The following is a 24,089-nucleotide window of genomic DNA, read 5'->3' on the forward strand; positions in this document are numbered from 1 at the left end:
CCAACCATCCTATCTCCTCTATCATAGATGCTAGCGGAGTGGGGCTCGTGGGGTAGTACTGTAACATTTTTATAGTAATGTAGTATAACACTACTATAATAGCCTTAGGTTTAAACTTAACGGAATTTTGCAAGATTTCTTCACTTAAAATGGATTGTTGAAATAAGCATCGCTAAATGCAGTCCGGCGGCTCAGTTGGCAGACACACAAATGTCAAGATTGGGAAGCCCCTTTTTTAGATGCTGCCACAGCGCCCTCTGAAGATGTCAGGGGATCCTCCTGGTCTGGAATGTGATGTGCAACCCTAGATCCGGTGACCAGAGACTTGTATGACGCTGATTGGTCAGCGTCATACACTTCTCTCCACAACGCCCAGTTGGGCATTAAGAAAGTAATTAGCATAAATCTAAAAATCGGTCAAAATTGTTTTTTTTCTAAATAAAAACCACTGCTGTCACCGACATTACAGCGCCGATCACATTATGTAGGAGATAGGGCACTCTTGTCTTTAAAACAGCAATACCTGGTGGATGTGGGTGAAAAATCGTTTATGTAACCTACAATTAGCTTGTAAGTAGCTGTGTACCTTTTAGTATTCCATATTTTAGTGTTCCTGCACTATATGCTAATGAGCACGAGTCATGTCTTCGTTCCTCAAGCCTTTCCGAGTTAACCCCGCCTCCTTACTTTTGAGTGACAACATTCAGGACGGGCCAGTTTTTGCCGATGGGCGGGCATAAGAAGAGGAATGAACGAGACTGCTGGATTATTAACATAAAAGGCGCAATTTTTTTTTTTATTTACAGTCAGAGGAGGAGTTTAGGAGAGGGGATAACGGCTATGAACTTAACAGCAGTGGCCTGCAATAGGTGAAATAATGGTGACAGGTTCCCTTTAAAGAGGCTTTCTGGGACTTTAATATTGATGGCTGGAGCACCACAAGCTATTGTGGCTGTGCCTGGCACTGCAGCTCTGTCTTGAGTGAAACAGCTGCAGTACCAGGCAAAGCCACAAGAGAATCTACGGTGCCGTCCAGTGTAAACAATGAATAAGATGAGGCACTGATATTGACTGGAGGGTCCAACTCAAAAGTCGTGGAAAAACTTGTGTTTCTAGTCCCACAGGTAGAATGAAACACAGCTGCAAGGATCTCCGTGCTATAAGATAAAAGTTCAGACAATGGCTATAGAACAATTAAACAATTTATTTAAAAAATATTCAACTATTACACTGTACCATGTATAGCATAAAGAATTCTTACAATAAAACATCTTTTATACAAGTAATATAAGAAATATCCATGGAGGGGCGCTCCTCAGTGTACACACCATACGTCTGAAATGACATGATTCGCTGACACCATTGCCCATATGGGCAATGATTTAAAAAAATAAAATAAAAATTCATATAGAATTAATGCAAAGCTATACACCACGAGCTGCTCACTGGAGCAGGTTCTAACACATTGGACTGAGTGGTGAGCTGATATGGCTTTATGACATACAAGTGATCCTGGATCCGGTTTACCTCTTACTGCCAGGCCTAAGTGGCACTGAAGTAGTTGGAGTTCCCATAATGCACTTTGATGCTGCAAATGAGGGGACTAAAACCATCTGTCCTATTCACAACGGCCATGGCAAGTCACTGAAATCTACTGGGCCCCCAAGTCCTGCATCTGCCTCCAGGAGACTCATGATAACCGCCATTGCAGCTTCGTCATTGGATGGACTGCTTGACCCATGGTCCGTTTCGATCATATCGATCCCCATTTGTGAGTTTTCACCTGCATAAGAGAGAAAAATGTTGTGTAGAAGTTCGAAAAACATGAGGAATGCAGGACGGGAACTGCTCTGTGGGAAAAGAAGTAATCCTAACCGACCTACATGCAACGTCTGCTGCTATTTTATATGTTCTGCTCCAGATGAAAGGCCTTGCGTGAAGTGAGGGCTTATGGTAAGGACGGATGTTTTATTTAGGCCATGTTAGGATCCTAAAGAGGAGGGGGCATTTAAAAGGAAAAACTAGGGCCCTGTGCATACATGGTGGATATATGGCAGTTGCTGCACTGACGATCCACAAAGTAAGACCTTCTATATGTGAATGGGATTTAGAAAACCCATCCAGAAGCCACGATAAAAAATTTAAAAAAAAACACTCCTTGAAAACAGCCACAGCGTGTAAATGGAATTTCTTATATTTTAGTGAATAGAATTAAACATCTGGGCATAAAGGTAAAATTGGCACAAAGTAAAAAGCTAGAGATTAAAGGGATTTTTCCCATGAGACATTATAGGTGTGGGACCTGCATCCATCTCTAGAACGGGGCCCCCTAATCCCAGTTCCACCTTTTTCTGCTCCCCCGGCCACTTTCGGACTATGTTTTCGTAACTCCCTGAGCTACGCAGTTTCCGTAAGTCCCATAGAACTGAATGGTAGTTACGCTGTTTTCGTAACTCCTGACCATATAGTCTGGAAGTGGCAGAGGGAACAGGAAAAAATAGAACAGGGTTTAGGGGGCCCTGTTCTAGAGATCGGTGCAGGTCCCAGAGGTGGGATATCCTGTGGATATAACAAATAGGTCTCTGATGGGGAAACCCCTTTAATAGATTGTTTTGCAAAACTTCTATGAAAATACATTGTTACATGTTATTTTCTCTGCCATTGCCCTGCCCATACTCTCCTCCCCCCCCCCCCACCTAATTTTTATTTATTTGTTTAAACGGAGCATGCCCTTAACCTTCTACGATGTACTGGTCTTACCGAGCATTGAGGAGTTGTCAGAATATGGGAAGCCAGAATTATCTTGCAGCTGTCCGGTTCCTAAACCAGAGATTGGGATGTCCATGGTGCCCCCGTTCATAACCTAGGAGAAAAATAAATTGTAAAATAGTTACCCACATGCTGGCAATATTCTGCTTCTTGTTCCACTTTGCTTCTCCCTTCTGGTCCCCATCAGCCCCGAGTATGAACGGAGTCTAATTTTAACACAAAAAATGCCATTGCGCTAGTCTTACCAAAAGGGGTAACAACAAGCTATTGAAAAAAAATTATTGCAAATTTTGGTGAGGTTTCACATATGTATGTGTGTGGGTATATATATATATATATATATTTTTTTTTTTATAAAAATTAAAGTTGTGTGACCCTATTCACGCAGATCTCCTGAGAACTTTACCTTTTTACCACCAGGGGAGGCATCAGGAGGGGGGGTGCTGGTGATGTTAAGGGGACTCGACCCACAGCTCGAAGGTGAAGACCCTCTTATTCTGTACAAGAGAACAAAATCAAATGAGAAAAATGGCAGTTTTCTTTACAGATTCTTATAGACTTGAGTATCGAGGGATCTGTTAAAACAGCACAAAATAGGACATGTTCTATTCTTCAACAGACCCTTCACACAGTAAGTTGAAACAACGGCCGCGTGAACAGCCCCATTGAAATACATGCGTCCGTGTGACAGTCGTTTGAATCGCCGTCACATGGGCGTATAATATGGTCGTCTGAATTCGTTCTTAGGAGCAGCGCCGATCACAGCCAAACGTTCTGGGGCGCTAAGTTTAATGCTTCTGCATCTTCTGTTTCAGCGATGGGGGGGGGGGGTAGGGGGTTGTATGTCTCAGCACCCAGACTCCAACCCATCAAAATGCCTGATATTTCAAAAGTTTCTTTGAAAGTGCAGTTACACTAAGGCTGGGTCCACACGACCATGTTACATCCGTAATGGACGGAACGTATTTCGGCCGGATGTCCCGGACCGAACACAGTGCAGGGAGCCGGGCTTCTAGCATCATGGTTATGTACGACGCTAGGAGTCGCTGCCGGACAACTGTCCCATACTGTAATCATGTTTTCAGTACAGGACAGTAGTTCCACGGAGAGGCAGGGACTCCTAGCATCGTACATAACTATGATGCTGGGAGTCCGGCTCCCTGCACTGTATTCGGTCCGGGACTTGCAGCCAAAATACGTTCCGTCCTTCACGGACCGAACATGCTCATGTGAATCCAGCCTTAAAAGCACTGTGGTCATTACACTTTTTTTTTTTTTTTTTACATGAGAGCCCCAGTGTACGCAGATTATTGGTATACTCTAGATAGAAACAAAATAGATCAAAGAAATACGATTTCAAGAAGATATTTTTCATAGGAGGCAGCCACTAAATCACAAAGATAGTATTGATCTCAATCGACTCAAATATGCTACAAAAGTGGTGTAATGTGCATTACAAAAAATAGCGCATCACAGGAGCGTGCAAAGGCGGCACCAACTTTATTAATAAGATGTAGCGGTTATTCAGGCGTCCAGAAAAAGGCGCAAGGTGAAATGTGTTTTGTATGTCGGGAGCTGTACCAAAATATATTATGTAGCGTGCATCATTTTCATACATTTGCTCCAAATTATAAGTCTTAATTTCAACTTCAGAGAGTTCGCTCCCCCTAGTGGCCGCATTGTTCTGCAGGAATTTATGTATTTAACAAGCCTGTACACAGATTCTCAGCTGAATTTCTTTGATGCAGGGGTTGTTTCTATAGTACACTCTAGACTAGAGCATTCATTTATATAAAATAAAAAAAATGAATGATTGTGTAACTATAAAATATTCACCTGTGAATTTCCATGATCTCTTCAGCGATCATTCTGCCAATCTTCCCGGCTCCAGCTCTGGTTCCACCAGGAATACCGGGCACTGTCGGATGAGTTCTCTTCGCACCACCTGATAATATAAGGTAAACCGGTAAACCGTTAAGTCGTGACCTTACAAAAGGACGGCTTTCATTTTTGTGGGAAATGCATCAATAGGTCTTGAGATGTAGAAATTTCACTCATTTCCAATAGTATGCGTCTGAGCGAATGGATGATTGTATGTGTTCAGCTGATGACCTCACTCATATTGGGCTAGTAGAAACTGCTCCAGCCGAGTCCATAGCCTGGAAATGTGACCATTAGGACTTTGCCAGGGCCGTACTGGAGCAGAATTGGGTTCGATTTGCACCAAATATTTAATTGAATTTACAACATATTTGGCTTCAATAAATATTCCCATGTCTAATATTTCGGGACACTGAATTAGAAGGGATGTCCAGGATTAGAAAAAACATGGCTGCTTTCTTTCAAAAACAGCGCCACAGATGTCCATAGGTTGAGGGTGGAATTGCAGCTCACCCTCATTCACTTCAGTAGAGCCGAGCTGCAATACCAGTAATAGCCCATTGACCGGTGTGGCGATGTTATTGGAAGAAACCCGACATGTTTTCCTAATCCTGGACAACCCCTTTAAGGCCAACTGTAGACTCACCTTCTCCAGACTGCAGGACGTTGTCCATGCTGGGTGGGGAGGATGCCAAATGTGAAAAGGCTGAATCGCCGCTCTCTAAAATGTTTGCTCTGCAATATAAAAAAAATATTATTTTTTTAAAAAAGGTAAAAATCTCCACTTCGATACATTTTAACATTTTGTTACCTATAGCAACCAACTGTTAATTTGCCTATACATTTACAATATAACAGATGATCCAGATGAAATGAACGAGAATTAGCAATTTTTACACGACCTCCCAGGTAAAAGCCTTTACAACACATCAGAACCGTTTTATTTTCCTTTCTTTTTTTAATAAATAGAGAAGAAACCGGTTCAGAACTTGGGTCTAACTTACGATACAACGGTGTTGGTGGAGACTATGTATTCCACTTCTTTGGTCCATGGGTTCATGAAACTGAAAAAGCGACTCTTCAGGGTGATGAAGGAGCCATCTTTGATTTTAAACTTGTAACAATTTGTGGTTATTTTTTCTCTCGTCTGTAACACTGGAAGGAAAGGAGAAGTAATTACAGAAACTCCACCTCAAGAAAGGAAGAGACTTACACTGGTGCCATCATATGCTGTAAACCGTAATGACTGATTCTAGTAGCAGTTAGAGCTTACCACCACTAGAGGGCATGATGGCTCGTTATCTACTATTATGATTAGAACTCACTTTACATGAATATTGTATGAAGTGAAGTTAATTTTCTGCCCATTTACAACTCAATAACTGTTTACAGTTATTCTACTTTTTTTTTTTTACTTTACCATTCTTTTTACATAAATAAATACAGCATTAACCCAGGAGTTGCGTTACCTTGTCTATGGCACTCTGCGAGGTTCCCGATGTCGTCTTGATGGAAATACTCGTAACACGACGTCCCTAAAAGTTCTTGCGGTAAGTACCCTAAAATGGCAGTCGCCCTGTAAAGTAAAAGAACTTTAGTTAAAATGCTGATCAATAGAATAGAATTAAAAACTGCAATCAGTAGCGGCGGATGAGATCAAGTAGTTTGATTCATTGATAATTGACACTTTCTGATCCTTTTCTTCAGGGTTGACTCTGATCCATCAGGACTCAACTAGGAACAGTGACTCCAGCTGATCTGCATTGTCTATTGGAGTCAGAAATCCACCTCTTTAGGGCTCATTCAGACGAGCGTGATTCTCGACCGCGTGCAGTGTGTTGAATCAACGCACAGCACACGGCCCCATTGATTTCAATGGGACTATTCAGACATGCGCGAGTGTTCACGCAGCGAGTGTCCGTTGTGTCAAGCTCACTGCATGTCCTATATTGGTGGATTTTCATGCACCTAGTCGCCCATTTATATCAATGGGTGCGTGAAAACCACGGACAGCACACGGACGCATCAATTGCATTAAGGAAAAAAAAAAGTGCTTGCAAGTGGGTGAAAAACACATGTCACTCGCAAAGCACACATGTTAAAATGTAACAGACAAATTTACGCGCGTGTGAATGTAGTACTCACTAGAGGCTCGGGCTGATACTGCTGTCTCTCCCTTATGCTTTACACAACAACTCTGCTCTAAGGTACTGTTATAATCTGCTACTCCAGTATAGAGTGCAAGGTACTTTCATCAGTGGCTCAGGCTGCTGTGTTTTCATTTCCCCATGCTGTAAACTGCAGCACTGCTTGTTCTGATTGACTGCGGTGTATAAGAACAATGCTCAGCAGGATGTCAGTGCATGGAGCAGATATCCCGAACGGCAAGGACGGAATGATTATTAAACTATAAGCAACTAAACCACCAATGCGAAAAATAAGATTATCCATTAATGGCGGCACATGGAGTGCAGGGAATGAGCCTCAATAAGGGGGGAAAGTGGAGAGCAACTTTAAGTGTAAAATTAACCACTGCTAAATCTACGCTAAGGGGTTCGCAAAAATAAAACTCTTATAAACCCATTATTGGATTTTATAAGGAGCGCTCTGATAATAGAACAGACAAGGCATGGAAAAGTCACATTCACTGCAGCTTTCCTGCAAGCAGAGACCGTGCTGTTTTAGGACATCCTGGGTCTGTGGCTCTACATGCAGAATACAGACTGCTGTGAATAGTGCCTGTGTTCTGCTGACGGATTTTCAGGGCGATGGTGCAGACTTCTGCTTATACAGATAAACACAGTAACATTGTTTCATTAGTAGCAGACAAGTGCCGGATTATCAAATGGTCATAGGAAAGTCTACAAACAACTCAATTGTAAAAGGATAAAAAAACCTTCAGGAAAAGCAAGCGCCCAAAAAATAGTAACAAAATATATTATAACTTCCTCTCCTCAACCATCAAGATAGTCAAACCACCTCTTACCTCTGATCTACAAACACAAATTTCCCGTCAATGGCGTGCCGCGAGACGTACTCTGTGGACTTTACTCGGATTTCCCCATTTGCAGGCTGCGGTACTATGTGCGGGTGTAAACGTCCGATGGCGACAAGGCAGCTAAGATTACAGCCCTCACTCTCGGGTTCATTGTCCTCGTCGAGGCCCATTTTTGTGGGTGGCCAGCTCTTTAAATATCCAGTGCTATGAATAGTGCAAAAACTTTTTCGGTCTCCTGCAAACCAAAATAGTCCTTGTTAGAACCAATGCAGGGACTGGACTGGTCACAAAGGTTGAACCGGATCTGAGAAGGCGGGGCTTAGGGTGTCTGAGCAACTACTGCAAACACAGCATTGGGGGGAGGGCTCCTGCTACTGCCAACAGCCAAAGACAGACCAGAGCTTAATCAGAAGGAGAGGGGAGGTGTCTGATCTCCTTGGACATACTGTATTTGTATGTCTATATATGAATTCCTCACAATTTTTATTGTCGTACGAGACAGGATTAAAAGTAGAGGGGAATTGCTTTCCTAATCCGGCCACACATGGTGCATCTTTTTTTGGCCTGCTGCAATGATCAGATCAAGAGTTGCACCGTCCTTATGTGACATTGTGGGGGATGGAATCTATGGAAGTATTGCATGATTACTATATATTACCTTTTTAAACTTTAGAATTGGCAATGGGACAGGTCTCATTAGTTGTACAGATCTACTAATCTAAAAGGCCACATATAATAACATGTACAACACAAGACCAACTGACCATACGGCAGCCACTAAAGCATAATAAACCCTGGGAATGGTGGTCATGGAGGAGATGGGGCAGAAAGTCATCAGAAAAGGAACGGGGTAGACGCCAATTGTAGGACACGTCACACATACATCAGGCCGACATTCCCACCTTTCTTCTTCGAGCAGTTGGATGGGAACTCTTTATCTTCTACTTTCACTGAAGGTCTGTTACACTTCATCCTGCAGAAGAACGAACGCCTGGCTCCGGAGCACAGCCGCGAGGGTCCGGGGGTGATGTCAGTCTTAACAGGTAGACCGGCTACAAGAGATCAAAGACATAAGCAAGACTTAGAACCAGGATTGTATATATGGTCACGGTTTGATATCACTTCTGTCCATAGCAAACAAACTAAATTGATACAATGAAGCGGGAACGTCAAACCAAAGACGACATATATAGTTTATATAAAATTTTATATTTGAGCCAATACCGGTGTATAAAATATAGTAACTATTATATATATATATATATATATATATATAGTAATCTGCACTGGAGCCTGGATGGTTTAAAACTGTATAGACTTAGCAGTAAGAGGAGGATTCGGGAGGGGGGGGGGCAGCTATTAACACTGATATCTTTTAGATTTTATTTAAGCTTCATACAACATATTAGATATTTGTCTAAGGCCAGGTGTTATATTAACTATTTCTTTATAGGGGGTCAGAGCTCCGTTTTTCCAGTTACAGAACTCCAAGTGCCCTGCTTCCCTTCATACAAACCATAGAGTGACAGGACAAAACATTGTCTGCCTGCAACCACCACTAGGGGGCACTCACTACATACAGATCCCATAGAGTTACATGATAACATTCTGCTACCTGCAGTCACCACTAGGGGGAGCTCACTACATACAGATATATACATCTCCCATAGAGTTACATGATAACATTCTGCTGCCTGCAGTCACCACTAAGGGGAGCTCACTACATACATATTTTACATCTCCCATAGAGTTACATGATAACATTCTGCTGCCTGCAGTCACCGCTAGGGGGCACTCACTAAATACAGCTCCCATAGAGTAGCTTGATAACATTCTGTTATCTGCAGCCACCACTGGGGGGAGCTCACTACATACATATTATACATCACCCTATGAAACCAATAATCAAAATCAGTCTTCAGTGATCTAAGCGTTTCCTACTGGTGGCTGCAAATGTTATCACTTACCTCTATAGCAAAGGGAAGCAGGAGATTTGGACATTCACTTTCGATGACCCCCTATAGGTTACTGCGTCTATGAAAATAAGTCTTCGTAGATTTACCACGACCATGTTCTGTCCATTGTAATCTCTCAGCTAATCACAACACATTTTCTCCCGTTTTTCTAATGCTTCGTGGATCCTCCCTTTGTAACAACCTAAATACCTTTATGGTCCTGCTAACATAATACATAACATAAAAGATCTTATAGCCAGTTATATCATACATGCCCCCCAAAAACTGATGTGGGGGGGGGGGGGTGTTTGACTGCCAGCTCCTCAGACTAGTGGCGTAGATATAAAGGAGCAAGAGACTGTAGTCACACCCAGGCCCTGGACCCTCTACTATAGAGGACCTGATGGTTGGGGGTCCTGGTAGATAATACCGCCTCTACCTCAGACATTCAATGGTGAGCAAATCTGCCCCAAAATAGGTTTATGCTGCCTAAGAGGATTGCAGACCTGACTATGGCCTGAACAGCAGGCCGTCCTCCAGGAGCACAGGTAATCCTATCAATCACTTATAGACTACTCCCGCTCCCTTGGAGAGCGCGCATGTCGACCCGAAGCCTAAATATAAAAGAACAGTGAAATATTTGATTTTCGCCATACCCAAGCTGCCACCTACTTTTTGCATCGATGAGTCTCTCCCGCGGGGCCGTGTCGGAGGATGACAACTGCTCCTTTACTTTGGCGATGTCTTTTGGATGTAGGTAATCAAATAGGCTTTGCCCAATCAGATCGTTCTGGAATGGCAAAAGTTCACGTCTTTGGTCAGTTTACAAAACACCTTCCCCTCCTGGCACCATTAGTGATTAAGGTCATTGCTAAAGAGTCGTTGATGTCGGTGATCGGCAGACGACGGTGCGTCGTTCTTTATTGAGGGGGGGGGGGGGGGGGGGTTTGCACGCAATATTGGCGACTATTGCAAAATGTTCAACCATGAAATCTCTGCTGTATTTAGCAACATTGTATTTGAATGTTTCCTCCACACAATAGAAGTGGCTTGTGACGGCAAATACTTACGATCTACATGCAACTAAGTCACCGTGTAGGGTTAACTTTATAAGAATATCTTTACAATTCAGGTGCAGCACACGAGATCTACTACAACTCCTAACAGACGTGGCCTACATAGAACAGCGCAACTCCTCCCCTTCTGACAATGTCTGCCACCGAGGAACGGGCACAAAAAATACAACCAACCAGGTCCTTCATGGGTCTGGAGGGTCAATGATAACCAGGCGCGTCCACAGTACACGCGGCGCGTCACAGAGCAACGAACGCCTCTTACCTGACTGTAATTCAGGATCTTGAAAACGGATTCTGAAACAAACAGGATCTTCCCGCGGTCACAGCCGACCACAAAGAGGAATCCGTCTGCTGCCTGCAAAAGTGAACGATTACAATCAAGGCCATATATAAGTTTAAGCGCTCTCTATGTATATACACACAACCAATACATATAGGTTATACGGTGTCAGCTACCAATGGGATGAGCTCAATTAAAGCGATTGCCCGGTTTTATGAAAAATGAACCTATTCACTCTCCAATTAATTTTTTCTGGTATGCTGTATCAAATTGTAACGGTTTACAAGATCTCTGCTTGCTGTCAATAAACAGTAATATAACACCCAGAGGCAAAAAACCTGTTTAGACCGAATAGTGCTTACAGCTGAGTTTTTGCTCCAAATTCTTTCCAGTCTAAATAATCCTATAAGCTAAACACATCGGTCGCACTAATCTTTCTCTGTCAAAGAGAGGACAGAGAGCGATACATTGTAACAAGCCCTGCACCTATGTAAGCAGGACATCATCAGGACAGGAAGTCAGACAATACATGTAAACAAGAAGGTTTCCATTCACTGAAAGCAGGAACAGAGCTTGAAAATAACAGTAAGGAATTGAACCACATGGTATCTTAAAAAGTTTCAGAGCTTTTCATTATACAATAATTCAGCTTCACTGCATAAAATTGGTTTAATTTGGATTAAATGCATCACATGAAGTTGTAAAATGCCAATGAGACAGACGGGTGCTCCGATGCTGGTGTTAGTGTTGGGCATGTCTTGTAGTTACACCCAGTGACTCATCACCACCAACTGCCCAATGTTATATATCATTTCCTTTCTATGATGGATACGAAATGCACAGAAAACCAGTCATAACCTCCGTGTCCCAGCTCCGCAGCCCCCGTCCAGTGATCATTGGAGCCCTCTGCCCCTCAGTCTCTGTTATCAGACATGTCAGTGATAAAGTGCAGGCCGCATACAACCCGACACCGAACATCAGAGCGAACAGGTTTTACTGCGCTACATGTTATTCTCTAAGGCAATATACACGTTCAGGCTCATTCTGTACACTCTGTCCCACTGTAAAGACACCTCCCTGACATCTTGTAGCTGCCTAGAAGACAATGGTGCAATCCTTCTGAAATACACAATCAACTCCTTAAAGCAGAGTCACTGCGCACATACATTACTTATCCTGTACTGATCCGGAGTTATATCCTGTATTATACTCCAGAGCTGCACTCACTATTGTGCTGGTGGAGTCACTGTGTACATACATTACATTACTTATCCTGTACTGATCCTGAATTACATCCTGTATTATACTCCAGAGCTGCACTCACTATTCTGCTGGTGGAGTCACTGCGTACATACATTACATTACTTATCCTGTACTGATTCTGAGCTACATCCTGTATTATACTCCAGAGCTGTACTCACTATTCTGCTGCTGGAGTTACTGTGTACATACATTACATTACTTATCCTGTACTGATCCTGAGTTACATCCTGTATTATACTCCAGAGCTGCACTCACTATTCTGCTGGTGGAGTCACTGCGTACATACATTACATTACTTATCCTGTACTGATCCTGAGTTACATCCTGTATTATATACTCTAGAGCTGCACTCACTATTCTGCTGGTGGAGTCACTGTGTACATTACATTACGTTACTTATCCTGTACTGATCCTGAGTTACATCCTGTATTATACTCCAGAGCTGCACTCACTATTCTGCTGGTGGAGTCACTGTGTACATACATTACATTACTTATCCTGTACTAATCCTGAGTTACATCCTGTATTATATTCCAGAGCTGCACTCACTATTCTGCTGGTGGAGTCACTGTGCACATACAGGACATTACTTATCCTGTACTGATCCGGAGTTACATCCAGAATGAAAATCAACAGAGCAAACCCTGTGCAGACAGTGAACAAGCAAGGAACGATGGCAGATTTCAGCACTACAAGCAGCAGAATTGTGAGTGCAGCTCTGGAGTATAATACAGGCTGTAACTCTGGGCTATGTGGTACCGATCCCGAGATCTTGGCTCAGGGGCCAATTACTAAATTGTAGAACATTTAGTGTTTAGTAAAAGGTTCAGACCATTGAACCCCTTCACCCAGTTACATGTGTATAGGAATGGTCTGTTACAATTTTATCACCGAATGTGAACAAAAATGTACAACTTGCGGCCAATACGTTCTTCTGCTCAGACTCCTCTCAGCGCGACATCACAAAGATCACTGGAAAGAACAGAGCGCAGCAAGTGATCGCTCACTGATCAGCGCCATCTTATCACCTACCCTGAGGATCAAGTGCTTCAACTCATCATCTGATAGGAATGAGGGTTTGTAGTTTGCTTCTGTATATGGATTTGCAGCACCTGTAAAGAGAGGACACGATCAGTTAAAGGGCCACTACCCCTAAAGTTCACAGCTTATGATAGTGCAGCAGAGTTATAAGATGAGTGGCTGATCTCTCTCTGGTGGTTCTCCGCACTGGAGAGATGGCAAAGGAGTGATTACGGTGGCAGGGAGTTCTGTACTCCGTCACTCATCCCAGTCAGCCTCTCCTGAAATGGCTGATAACAGGGAACAATAGGTCACACTTCACCACACAGCATATGGTGGTTTTAGTACCCCTTTCAAATTCTGAAAATGTGTAGCCCCCCGACCCCTCTTCACCTCGCAGAGTTTTCATATGCTGTACGGCCATTCTCAGCACGGTCAGCTTGTCCAACTTCCGAGACATGGCGTTACACGTGGGCACCAGAGACGCCAACTCATCAATAAAACTGTTCATTTTGTCTCTGCGCCTCTTCTCGATCTGACTGTGAGCCTCCCTATAATCAGAACACACACCATTAACTTCGAGTTCTTTAGACTCAGACGTCTTTAACAAAATTAGACAGCCTCATTATTGGATGTTCCAGCCAACCCTGGTGCCGCTTATCTCCAGAGGTAAATAAAGGATCTGGCATGAAATCCAACATACCCAATCCAGTGTATACTCCTATCCCCCTGCATGCAGAAATATACAGATCCCACTGACATTTATAATCATTACCGTGCATTTTTTATCCGACCTTCTGCATATTCTAACCTAAAGAAAAAACCAAAAAAACCAACAACAGTGTAAATCAATGAATATTTCTCTTACACAAGCACGCAGCATATTAAATCTAAAGCCAACATTTCACATGTTCAATTGTATCCTAAACATCCAATTATAAGGATGCCCAAATATAACCAAAAATGTGTCCCCACTGCGCCCCCCAGAGTCTTGTACTCACATGCCATGTGGATCGTCCTTATCGGTATCCATGCCTTCCCCATGACTAGGACAGGAACAAAAAAAAAAGTGACAATCAGCGACTACAGGTCTATGTCCTGTATCTAGTACAACAGAGATTTGTATATTTTCATTGAAAACATGAGGACCCCGCAGATGGGTCTGAAGGATAAAACACAATAGAGGCTGAAACTTTTTGCATTGAGCAATATTTCGGAGTTTGCACACTATTAAACCACCAGGAAACAGTGCGCAATTTCCCTCAATTGGCAGATGCAATGTGATGAAGGCCCAGGAGCTGTCACTACGGTACGCTGGTTGGACAGGAGAATCAAGGAGCGCACATCCACAATATCAATGAACATGAACAGGAGGTTCTTAGTCAACATTCACGTTCATTGATTAATATTGTGGATGTGTGCTCCTTAATTCTCCTCTCCAACCAGCTTTTTCTCTATGGTACCCTGTGCCCACCAGTAGAAATGATTCAGAGGATTTACTCAACAAAAATCACTGACGAGCCCAAAGAAACCTACAATTTTAGGGTGAATTTACCTTACTAGATCAGATCGGTCTCTAGCTGTAAGGCAACTGGCTGCAGTAGGAGCCCTCCCTTTATGCTCTGTCTGCAATAGGAGAGTGGAAACACCAAGATTCCCCAATGGCTAAGCCTAACACCAGAAGTTTTTACTATGGTACCCTGTGCCCACTAGAAGAAATTATATGAAATGGTTACTCAACAAAAATCACCGACAAGCCCAAATGCACCTACAATTTTAGGATAAATTCCCTTTACCAGATCAGGCCGGTCTTTGGCTTTAAGGAAACCGGCTGCAGTAGGACAAAGGGGACACCAAGATTCCCTTACAGCTAAGGCCCACCCCAAAGCCCCCCAAGGTCAGCTAAAAATGGCAGGGATTATGAAGAAATTAACAACCAAAACCTCTAGGTTTAGTGTTCCTTCATATGGGAAGGTTGACAGAATTGTTTCTCTAGAGACACATTTGCAGTTTAGCCGATGTGATTGTTTACTGCGGTGCAGAGTTGTATTGTAGCAGTGAAAAAAAAAAAGGAAATTGAAACGACCGCAGCTCTAAACCAGAAGTGCAGTCCTGTCATTGTCAGGGTCGGTGGGGGTCCAGTCAGTCAGACCCCACACCGATCAGAAATCGATAGCATATCCTAATTATATGTCATTACTTCCGGTGATGTGAATACCCCTTTAAATTGTCAAGATTCCTTGACAAAAGAGAAGAAAAAAAACGCAGGACTAGGAATAATCAGTCATTTTTATTTGCTTGTTCGCTAGAATTGCAAGCCAGTTGTTTTGCTTTTTTTTTTTTTGCTTTTTTTTTTGGGGAGGAGAGGACTTTAGTATGTGATCATCAAAAAGGAATTTGCAAAACAGGCTCAGTTATATATGTTTTTAAAGGGACAGCATCACCAAAATTCATTTAAAAGGATTTTCCACTTTCATTCAGTTTATTCATTGTAGGATATATATATATATATATATATATATATATATATATATATATATATAAAAAAAAAAAGTTCTGCCCCATTCTTATAGTTAGAGATTATTTTCTCACCATTTCCAAGACCAGTGTTTGCTGCCAGTGGATAGAAACATTCTGGTTTACATTCAGCGACTCAAATCTTCCTGGTAATGTCCAAATAATAGGGACAAGGCTCATTGAGTCTCTCTCTAGTAACAAGTCCTGCGCCATTTGGACACATCAGGAAGTTTTTAGCCTCTGGAGGCAAAGGATGTTCCCATTCCCTGAAAGCAAGCAAAGATTTTGAACATTTTTTATTCTATTTGATTAGATTCTTCTCTTCAATAATTTCAAATTAATGAAGGGTTTCGCCTTCGTAGACTTGGTCACATGCTAAGTCACCAGTATCCTATAATTAGGGCTTGTCCACACGTAACGGATTTGCTGCAGAAAATTTCTGCAGAATTTCCGCATTAACTAGCAGACATTCCGCACCATTTCATGCAGTTTTTTTACTGCGGAAAATCATGCAGATTTTTGGTGCGTTTTTTTTTTCAAGGGCCGTGTGATGGGGATAGGTCTTCTTCCTGTGACGTCATTTCCACCCCATGTAATAAATTCTGATTATGCAGGAAATCAAATCAAAACTAAAATTACGCACTGCAGGTGAATTTCTGGACTGAATTTTTCTGCAGAGTGTGGATGACCTTTGTCAAATCTCACCCACTTTGCTGCTCCTGTGGCCTATATTCCATCCGTAATACCAGATGGAAAAGATGCAGCAATTCCGTTACATGTGGACAAGCCCTTCGGGAACAACTTTGGATCATTAGAGGGGGGGGGGGGGGGGGGTCTCACAAGAGACAGCCCTTTTCAGATTAAAGGCTTCGGCTGATCACTGCGAGTCGGCTTCTCACACCCCGGCAAACAGCAGATTTTTCCAGGGGAAATTGCTGTCAACTAGAAGTTTCCCTGCAGCGCCAGAAATGTAGTATTACACGGTGGCCACTTAAATTAGTGGATGACACGGAAATACATGGACAGCTCAAGTCCGCCAGAGTGATAGCTGCTGTCCGTCAGTGACTCTGGCTCATAGAGGGGGGTCCTGAGCAGAGGGGACTCTCTTATATGACATCTATATAACCTAATAGGACATGGACAGGTGTTAACAAACCCATTAAATTGGGAGGTTTAGGATGTGAAATACAACAATTTGAAATGCTCTCTCCATTGTTTCTGTAAACATTTTATTTTCCTGTACTTAACCAAAATGTTTAATGAAGTTTTTCATATTCGGCAACCAAAAATGAGGCACAGGACGGGGGAGGGGAGTAATCGTTGGTCTGTAGGCTGCCCCCAAATACACAAGATCACCATCAGTCAATCCATCAAATGAAGTGGTAAGAGAAATATACTCACTCAAAAGAAAAGCTGTCAAGCCTAAAAGAGGAAGATAAGAAGACACAGCGTTAATCCCAGACACCCATAGAACCGAAATAGCAATTCCCTAATATATACCAATGATTGGAAACGTTCCTCTCACAAGCGGGAGCTCATCCATTAATAGGAGCAGTGGAGCCGGTCAGTCGGGGGTGGACGAGGGACCAGGAGGTCACAGGACACATTGTCCCCTTAAAAGTCAATCCTGAGTGTGTGTTAGATTACATATAAGGGACGCATCGAATGAAATTCATGGCGGATTATTAGAGAGACATAAGGGGGTGCCCTGTGCTGAGCTATTCAGGAGCCAGGGGCTTCACAATGTCTTTACAGGAGGGGGCCCAGAAAACGTACCCCTTGTGGTATCAGTAATAAATGGTCGGCCTGAATGTGCAGCCAGAGCGGAAACGATGGAATAACTCGAGAAACAAAAAAAACAGTCCCTCTGATCTCATTCTCCTAGGATCCATGGTCCCCATAGACATTAGGACTGACGATTAATCTACTTATCTGAAGTCTATGAGCGATGCACGATCCCCCCCAGCTCAGATCCACACACACACACACATATATATATATATACACACACACACACACACACACATACACACATATATATATATATACACACACACACACACACACATACACATATATATATATATATATATACACACACACACACACACACACCAAGTATACAAAAAAAGAACACTGAAGTCGCTATGGAAACAGAAGAGAAAAAGAACCAACAGAACGCTGCAGTCCATAAAATGTGACAGAATTGTCAATCAGCTGCATCTTTCCAGGGAACTCAAAGTGACTTTTTTCTGATCGAAAAGTTCTCACGTCTTGTTACATTATGAGAAAAATAAATATTTAAAAAAAATTTATATATATAATTGATATTTGCAAAAAAAAAAAAAAAAAAAAAAAAAGGCTGCCATAAAGCTGCTGTCAAGGGGGGTATAAGGCAGCAGTGTTACATAGGCTAGAAATGGAATGGGGTGCAGCTCTCTGGTACGCACCCCCTATAGAGAAATATATATTTCCCCATCTATGACATCCCGGTGCCCTAAAAGAGAATATGGACCGGGGATGTGGTGGTGGTGAGAAAACCCTTTAATAGCGGAGTTGGGGCAGATCATGGTCAGATAAAAGCGATCTGAAGTGTACAGACAGTCTTTAGTAGATCTCTTTTTGATAAGTGACAACCCCCATCGGAGCACATATTATTTGTCACTCAACTATCCAAGACTGTTAACAGCAAATCTTCAATGCAGCGGCAGAAGAGCGGACGGGGAGATTCGCTATTCAGAAATCTAGGAAGGCTGGGTGACCAGATCAGTAATGGCTGCCATGATGGAGGTCACCCGGCTTTCCAACAGGACAAGTGCACATCCATTTATCTCCCGGCTACTTACTGATAATCCGTGAGACTGCCCTTCCTCTTGCGGTTGCACTCCATTCCACCCGTGCTGAGCGAGCTGGATATGAGGTCAGTCGGACCAGAGGAGATGAAGTCATTAATGGTTGACGTGATATCCATTCTTTGGTCAGCCATTGGAACATCTGAAGGAGAGGAACAGACGAGCGAAAATGTGAAGAAAGGAAGAAGGGGGGGGGGGGGGGGGGAGACGTGAACGGCGTTTTCCTTATACAAGAGTCAGAGGGCCGGGGTGTGGGGTTACGTTTTATCCGCTGCATCTCCCGATTTCGGAACATCTTCCATGTTACACGATACATAACGGCGGTTTATATAACGATGGGATAGAACACAAACCACAGCTCCGGAGAACACTCACCGATAAGAGTCAGTCTTGGTGAACGGGAGGCCACAGGTGAGAACCCTTTGTTTGTGTTTTTGGTCACCTACTAATCATGGTGTTGTCGTCTGCCAATCACTAAAAGAAAGAAAAAGAAAAGCGTAAGTGCGATCCGATGCGGTGATGGGTGGAGCTGGCATACGAGGTGGTCTAACACCCATATCAAGAAGATTACCCATAGATATTATCTTTAGGTCATTAGATACAATAGGGATCGGCTGACAACCCAATATCCAAAAGACGCACTTCAGGCCCCCTGTGAGTTAGATAGATATCTATCTATCTCTCATATCTATCTATCTATCTCTCATATCTATATCTATCTATCTATCTCTCATATCTATCTATCTCATATCTATCTATCTATCTCTCATATCTATATCTATCTATCTATCTCAGTTGGGATGCCACATGTGTACCATGAATAGTGCATGCACAATTGTATTGGGAAACAGTCAGCAAGTTTGTAGACAGACATTTCTAACAGCTCCGCTGAGCTCCTATAAAGCCGGAGGAAGTAATTTTTTTCTTACAATAAAAGATTGTACAGTGTCTGGTGTAAAGACAATACTTCCCACAATACAAATCACCAGGACAGGCTCTGTACAGACACTGAACAGGCAGGGAATGCTGTAAGATTTGTGTTTTGGTTTTTTTCTGCCACATAAAGAATTGTAATAAGAATTATATAACCATCATCATTACTACTCCTAGCACCACTGCTGACACCCTGTTGAATACGTGTTATGTTTGAGCCCATCATATTAGCAGGATCGAACCGGCGTCCAGCTCGGTCATAAATCCTAAACACATTTGTCGCAGGTTGAGCCAAACGTATTACTGCGAGTCACTGTGCAGCGACATTTTCCGGTCACACCAAATCAGCTTTTATCATTTCCAAAGGGATACCGGCCTGGCCATGCACATAGCGTCCCAGCATGGCTGTAACTACAGGGGACTACAGGCCATTGTAGAACTTCTGCTACATCAGGATAAGCTTCTGGGCCCTAATATCAAAGTCGTACCAGGGGCCCAATATCATTTATAGCCCTGCTTTATGATCACGTGGCAACGAGCCCTTTGGGGCACCAGGAGGAGCAACAGCAGCAACTCATAATATCCCACAATCACCAGTGATCATGGGATATTTCAGTCAGTGACTAAAGGTGGGACAGACTTCTCCAGTCATGGCAATAGTCAACACAAATTGTCGTATATGGCGGAAGCAAAGGTTTAAAATAAAAGGAGAGATCCCCACAATTACAAACTTCCAAGTTGTTGACCTTGCTTTGGATATGAAGCGCTAACAGAGGCGGAGTTGTGACAACCTTTTATGCCTATTCTTCAAGACAATGTGCCCCATTAAAAATATGTAGTACGGTGTCATTCCATATAAACCCCCTTTATTGACCCTTCCCATTATGGTCTCTACCATTCTAAAAGGACTCTGCAGTTTTTACTCGGTTTTATCTGAACCTCATATCCTGAAATAGGAACATTAATGACTCCTTTACGAGCCATCCGTGGTCCATCACACAATGTTATAACCATCACGAGGCCGATTTGAACTTCTTATTTAGCGGTACAATGCACCTTATAAATTGGTAACCTCAGTTCTTTAGAAAGATGTTGGAGGTTGTGGACACTTCTTCATACTTTTTGTCCTCTAATTTGGCAAATCTATTATCACCCTTTTTTTCCATCTTTATCCCTAATCTAATGAAAGAGGATACGTAAACTGGAATAGACTCTGTATCTCTACCATATACAGTGCGTCCCTGCCAAGTTTTACCATCAACCACTACTAGGACTGGAGGATATAATAGTACAGCAGTGTTATAAGAGGAGCGGCTGATATCAGTCACATATATAGATGTAAGGACTGGAGGATATAATAGTACAGCAGTGATATAAGAGGAGCGGCTGATATCAGTCACATATATAGATGTAAGGACTGGAGGATATAATAGTACAGCAGTGATATAAGAGGAGCGGCTGATATCAGTCACATATATATAGATGTAAGGACTGGAGGATATAATAGTACAGCAGTGTTATAAGAGGAGCGGCTGATATCAGTCACATATATAGATGTAAGGACTGGAGGATATAATAGTACAGCAGTGATATAAGAGGAGCGGCTGATATCAGTCACATATATAGATGTAAGGACTGGAGGATATAATAGTACAGCAGCGATATAAGAGGAGCGGCTGATATCAGTCACATATATAGATGTAAGGACTGGAGGATATAATAGTACAGCAGTGATATAAGAGGAGCGGCTGATATCAGTCACATATATAGATGTAAGGACTGGAGGATATAATAGTACAGCAGTGATATAAGAGGAGCGGCTGATATCAGTCACATATATAGATGTAAGGACTGGAGGATATAATAGTACAGCAGTGATATAAGAGGAGCGGCTGATATCAGTCACATATATAGATGTAAGGACTGGAGGATATAATAGTACAGCAGTGTTATAAGAGGAGCGGCTGATATCAGTCACATATATATAGATGTAAGGACTGGAGGATATAATAGTACAGCAGTGTTATAAGAGGAGCGGCTGATATCAGTCACATATATAGATGTAAGGACTGGAGGATATAATAGTACATCAGTGATATAAGAGGAGCGGCTGATATCAGTCATATATATATAGATGTAAGGACTGGAGGATATAATAGTACAGCAGTGATATAAGAGGAGCGGCTGATATCAGTCACATATATAGATGTAAGGACTGGAGGATATAATAGTACAGCAGTGATATAAGAGGAGCGGCTGATATCAGTCACATATATAGATGTAAGGGCTGGAGGATATAATAGTACAGCAGTGATATAAGAGGAGCGGCTGATATCAGTCACATATATAGATGTAAGGACTGGAGGATATAATAGTACAGCAGTGATATAAGAGGAGCGGCTGATATCAGTCACATATATAGATGTAAGGACTGGAGGATATAATAGTACAGCAGTGTTATAAGAGGAGCGGCTGATATCAGTCATATATATAGATGTAAGGACTGGAGGATATAATAGTACAGCAGTGTTATAAGAGGAGCGGCTGATATCAGTCACATATATAGATGTAAGGACTGGAGGATATAATAGTACAGCAGTGATATAAGAGGAGCGGCTGATATCAGTCACATATATAGATGTAAGGACTGGAGGATATAATAGTACAGCAGTGATATAAGAGGAGCGGCTGATATCAGTCACATATATAGATGTAAGGACTGGAGGATATAATAGTACAGCAGTGATATAAGAGGAGCGGCTGATATCAGTCACATATATAGATGTAAGGACTGGAGGATATAATAGTACAGCAGTGTTATAAGAGGAGCGGCTGATATCAGTCACATATATATAGATGTAAGGACTGGAGGATATAATAGTACAGCAGTGTTATAAGAGGAGCGGCTGATATCAGTCACATATATAGATGTAAGGACTGGAGGATATAATAGTACAGCAGTGATATAAGAGGAGCGGCTGATATCAGTCATATATATATAGATGTAAGGACTGGAGGATATAATAGTACAGCAGTGATATAAGAGGAGCGGCTGATATCAGTCACATATATAGATGTAAGGACTGGAGGATATAATAGTACAGCAGTGATATAAGAGGAGCGGCTGATATCAGTCACATATATAGATGTAAGGACTGGAGGATATAATAGTACAGCAGTGTTATAAGAGGAGCGGCTGATATCAGTCACATATATAGATGTAAGGACTGGAGGATATAATAGTACAGCAGTGATATAAGAGGAGCGGCTGATATCAGTCACATATATAGATGTAAGGACTGGAGGATATAATAGTGCAGCAGTGATATAAGAGGAGCTGCTGATATCAGTCACATATATAGATGTAAGGACTGGAGGATATAATAGTACAGCAGTGATATAAGAGGAGCGGCTGATATCAGTCACATATATAGATGTAAGGACTGGAGGATATAATAGTGCAGCAGTGATATAAGAGGAGCGGCTGATATCAGTCATATATATAGATGTAAGGACTGGAGGATATAATAATACAGCAGTGATATAAGAGGAGCGGCTGATATCAGTCACATATATAGATGTAAGGACTGGAGGATATAATAGTACAGCAGTGATATAAGAGGAGCGGCTGATATCAGTCACATATATAGATGTAAGGCATAGTTTTCTTTGTAACATTGGAAGGATGTCCAAACTATTATCCATTGGCCTTAAAGGGGTATTCCAACACTATTCACAGGACATTCTATAAATGTCTTCTAGGTGAGGTCATTATGTTGGACATTTATGGCGTTTATCTTATGGATATTGTGGATTATCCCTTTTTAAGTGCAAAAACAAAATGCCAACAAAGTGGCTCCCAACAGATGGTGAAGATCGGACGCGCTGCATTAAGTTTTGCTTGTATTTAACTCTGTAGAACTCTTTCCTGGTTCCTCATTCTGTTCCTCTCGGTGACCTGCTCCTGTAATCTCCATGTTTTTTTCCCCCCATCACATATTTAGGATGGTGGATAACGCGGCTCTAAGACGACTACAGAAGGGATTTAACTCTTGTACACGAGGTCGCCCTGCGATCTCACAGGTCAGAGGCTGGAGCTGACCCGAGGTGGCCATCCACATCTATGACTCCATCCTGCACCAGGTACAGGTCTATCCTCCCATCGTTCTGTAAACATGAGGCCGTTCCTCGTTCTCGTGTCGGGCCGGTTACAGCATTGGCACGGGAATGTAGATAATGTCTGTTTTATATTAGTCTCATTTCTCAGAAAGCTGCACAAAGAAAAATTTCTGTAAATGTTAAATGTCAGAGGGAAAACGGAGATCTCAGCGATGATGACTACTGAGTCATAATGTGCGGGCACAAGGAAATTATTTAAGTTGTCGTTATGAGGAGGCTAGACGTTGTGTGCACAGGGCTATATTAAACTGCGCAATGTACGCAACCGAAACACGACTGCCACCAACAACCTCAGAGAAGCTGTATACGACCATTGTCGCACCTCCACGTTAACTTCTATGACTTTCGGACAGCTCTGGGGTCTCC

General features: G+C 42.4%; 1 protein-coding gene across 2 annotated transcripts; it reads right to left on the bottom strand.

Annotated features, from left to right (window-relative positions):
- Positions 1-1,184: 1,184 nt before the first annotated feature.
- BMAL1 (basic helix-loop-helix ARNT like 1) lies at positions 1,185-18,748 on the bottom strand. 2 transcript variants are annotated; one of them, XM_075838130.1, is made up of 17 exons: positions 18,606-18,748; positions 17,161-17,181; positions 14,244-14,288; positions 14,018-14,053; positions 13,636-13,793; positions 13,255-13,334; positions 10,942-11,034; positions 10,276-10,393; positions 8,551-8,700; positions 7,637-7,883; positions 6,120-6,226; positions 5,655-5,805; positions 5,297-5,385; positions 4,606-4,714; positions 3,176-3,266; positions 2,761-2,863; positions 1,185-1,783 (listed from the first exon to the last, which is right to left on the bottom strand). In XM_075838130.1, the coding sequence occupies exons 1-17, from the start codon at positions 18,743-18,745 to the stop codon at positions 1,623-1,625; spliced, it is 1,899 nt and encodes a 632-aa protein (XP_075694245.1). In that variant the 5' UTR covers positions 18,746-18,748; the 3' UTR covers positions 1,185-1,622. The 2 variants fall into 2 exon arrangements, with proteins under 2 accessions (XP_075694245.1, XP_075694246.1); XM_075838131.1 differs by lacking the exons at positions 10,276-10,393; positions 10,942-11,034; positions 13,255-13,334; ... (3 more) ...; positions 17,161-17,181; positions 18,606-18,748 and adding an exon at positions 9,616-9,682.
- Positions 18,749-24,089: the final 5,341 nt, after the last annotated feature.

The sequence above is a fragment of the Rhinoderma darwinii genome, chromosome 9 (genome assembly GCF_050947455.1).
Source record: "Rhinoderma darwinii isolate aRhiDar2 chromosome 9, aRhiDar2.hap1, whole genome shotgun sequence".
In the NCBI taxonomy this organism is placed as follows: Eukaryota; Metazoa; Chordata; class Amphibia; order Anura; family Rhinodermatidae; genus Rhinoderma; species Rhinoderma darwinii.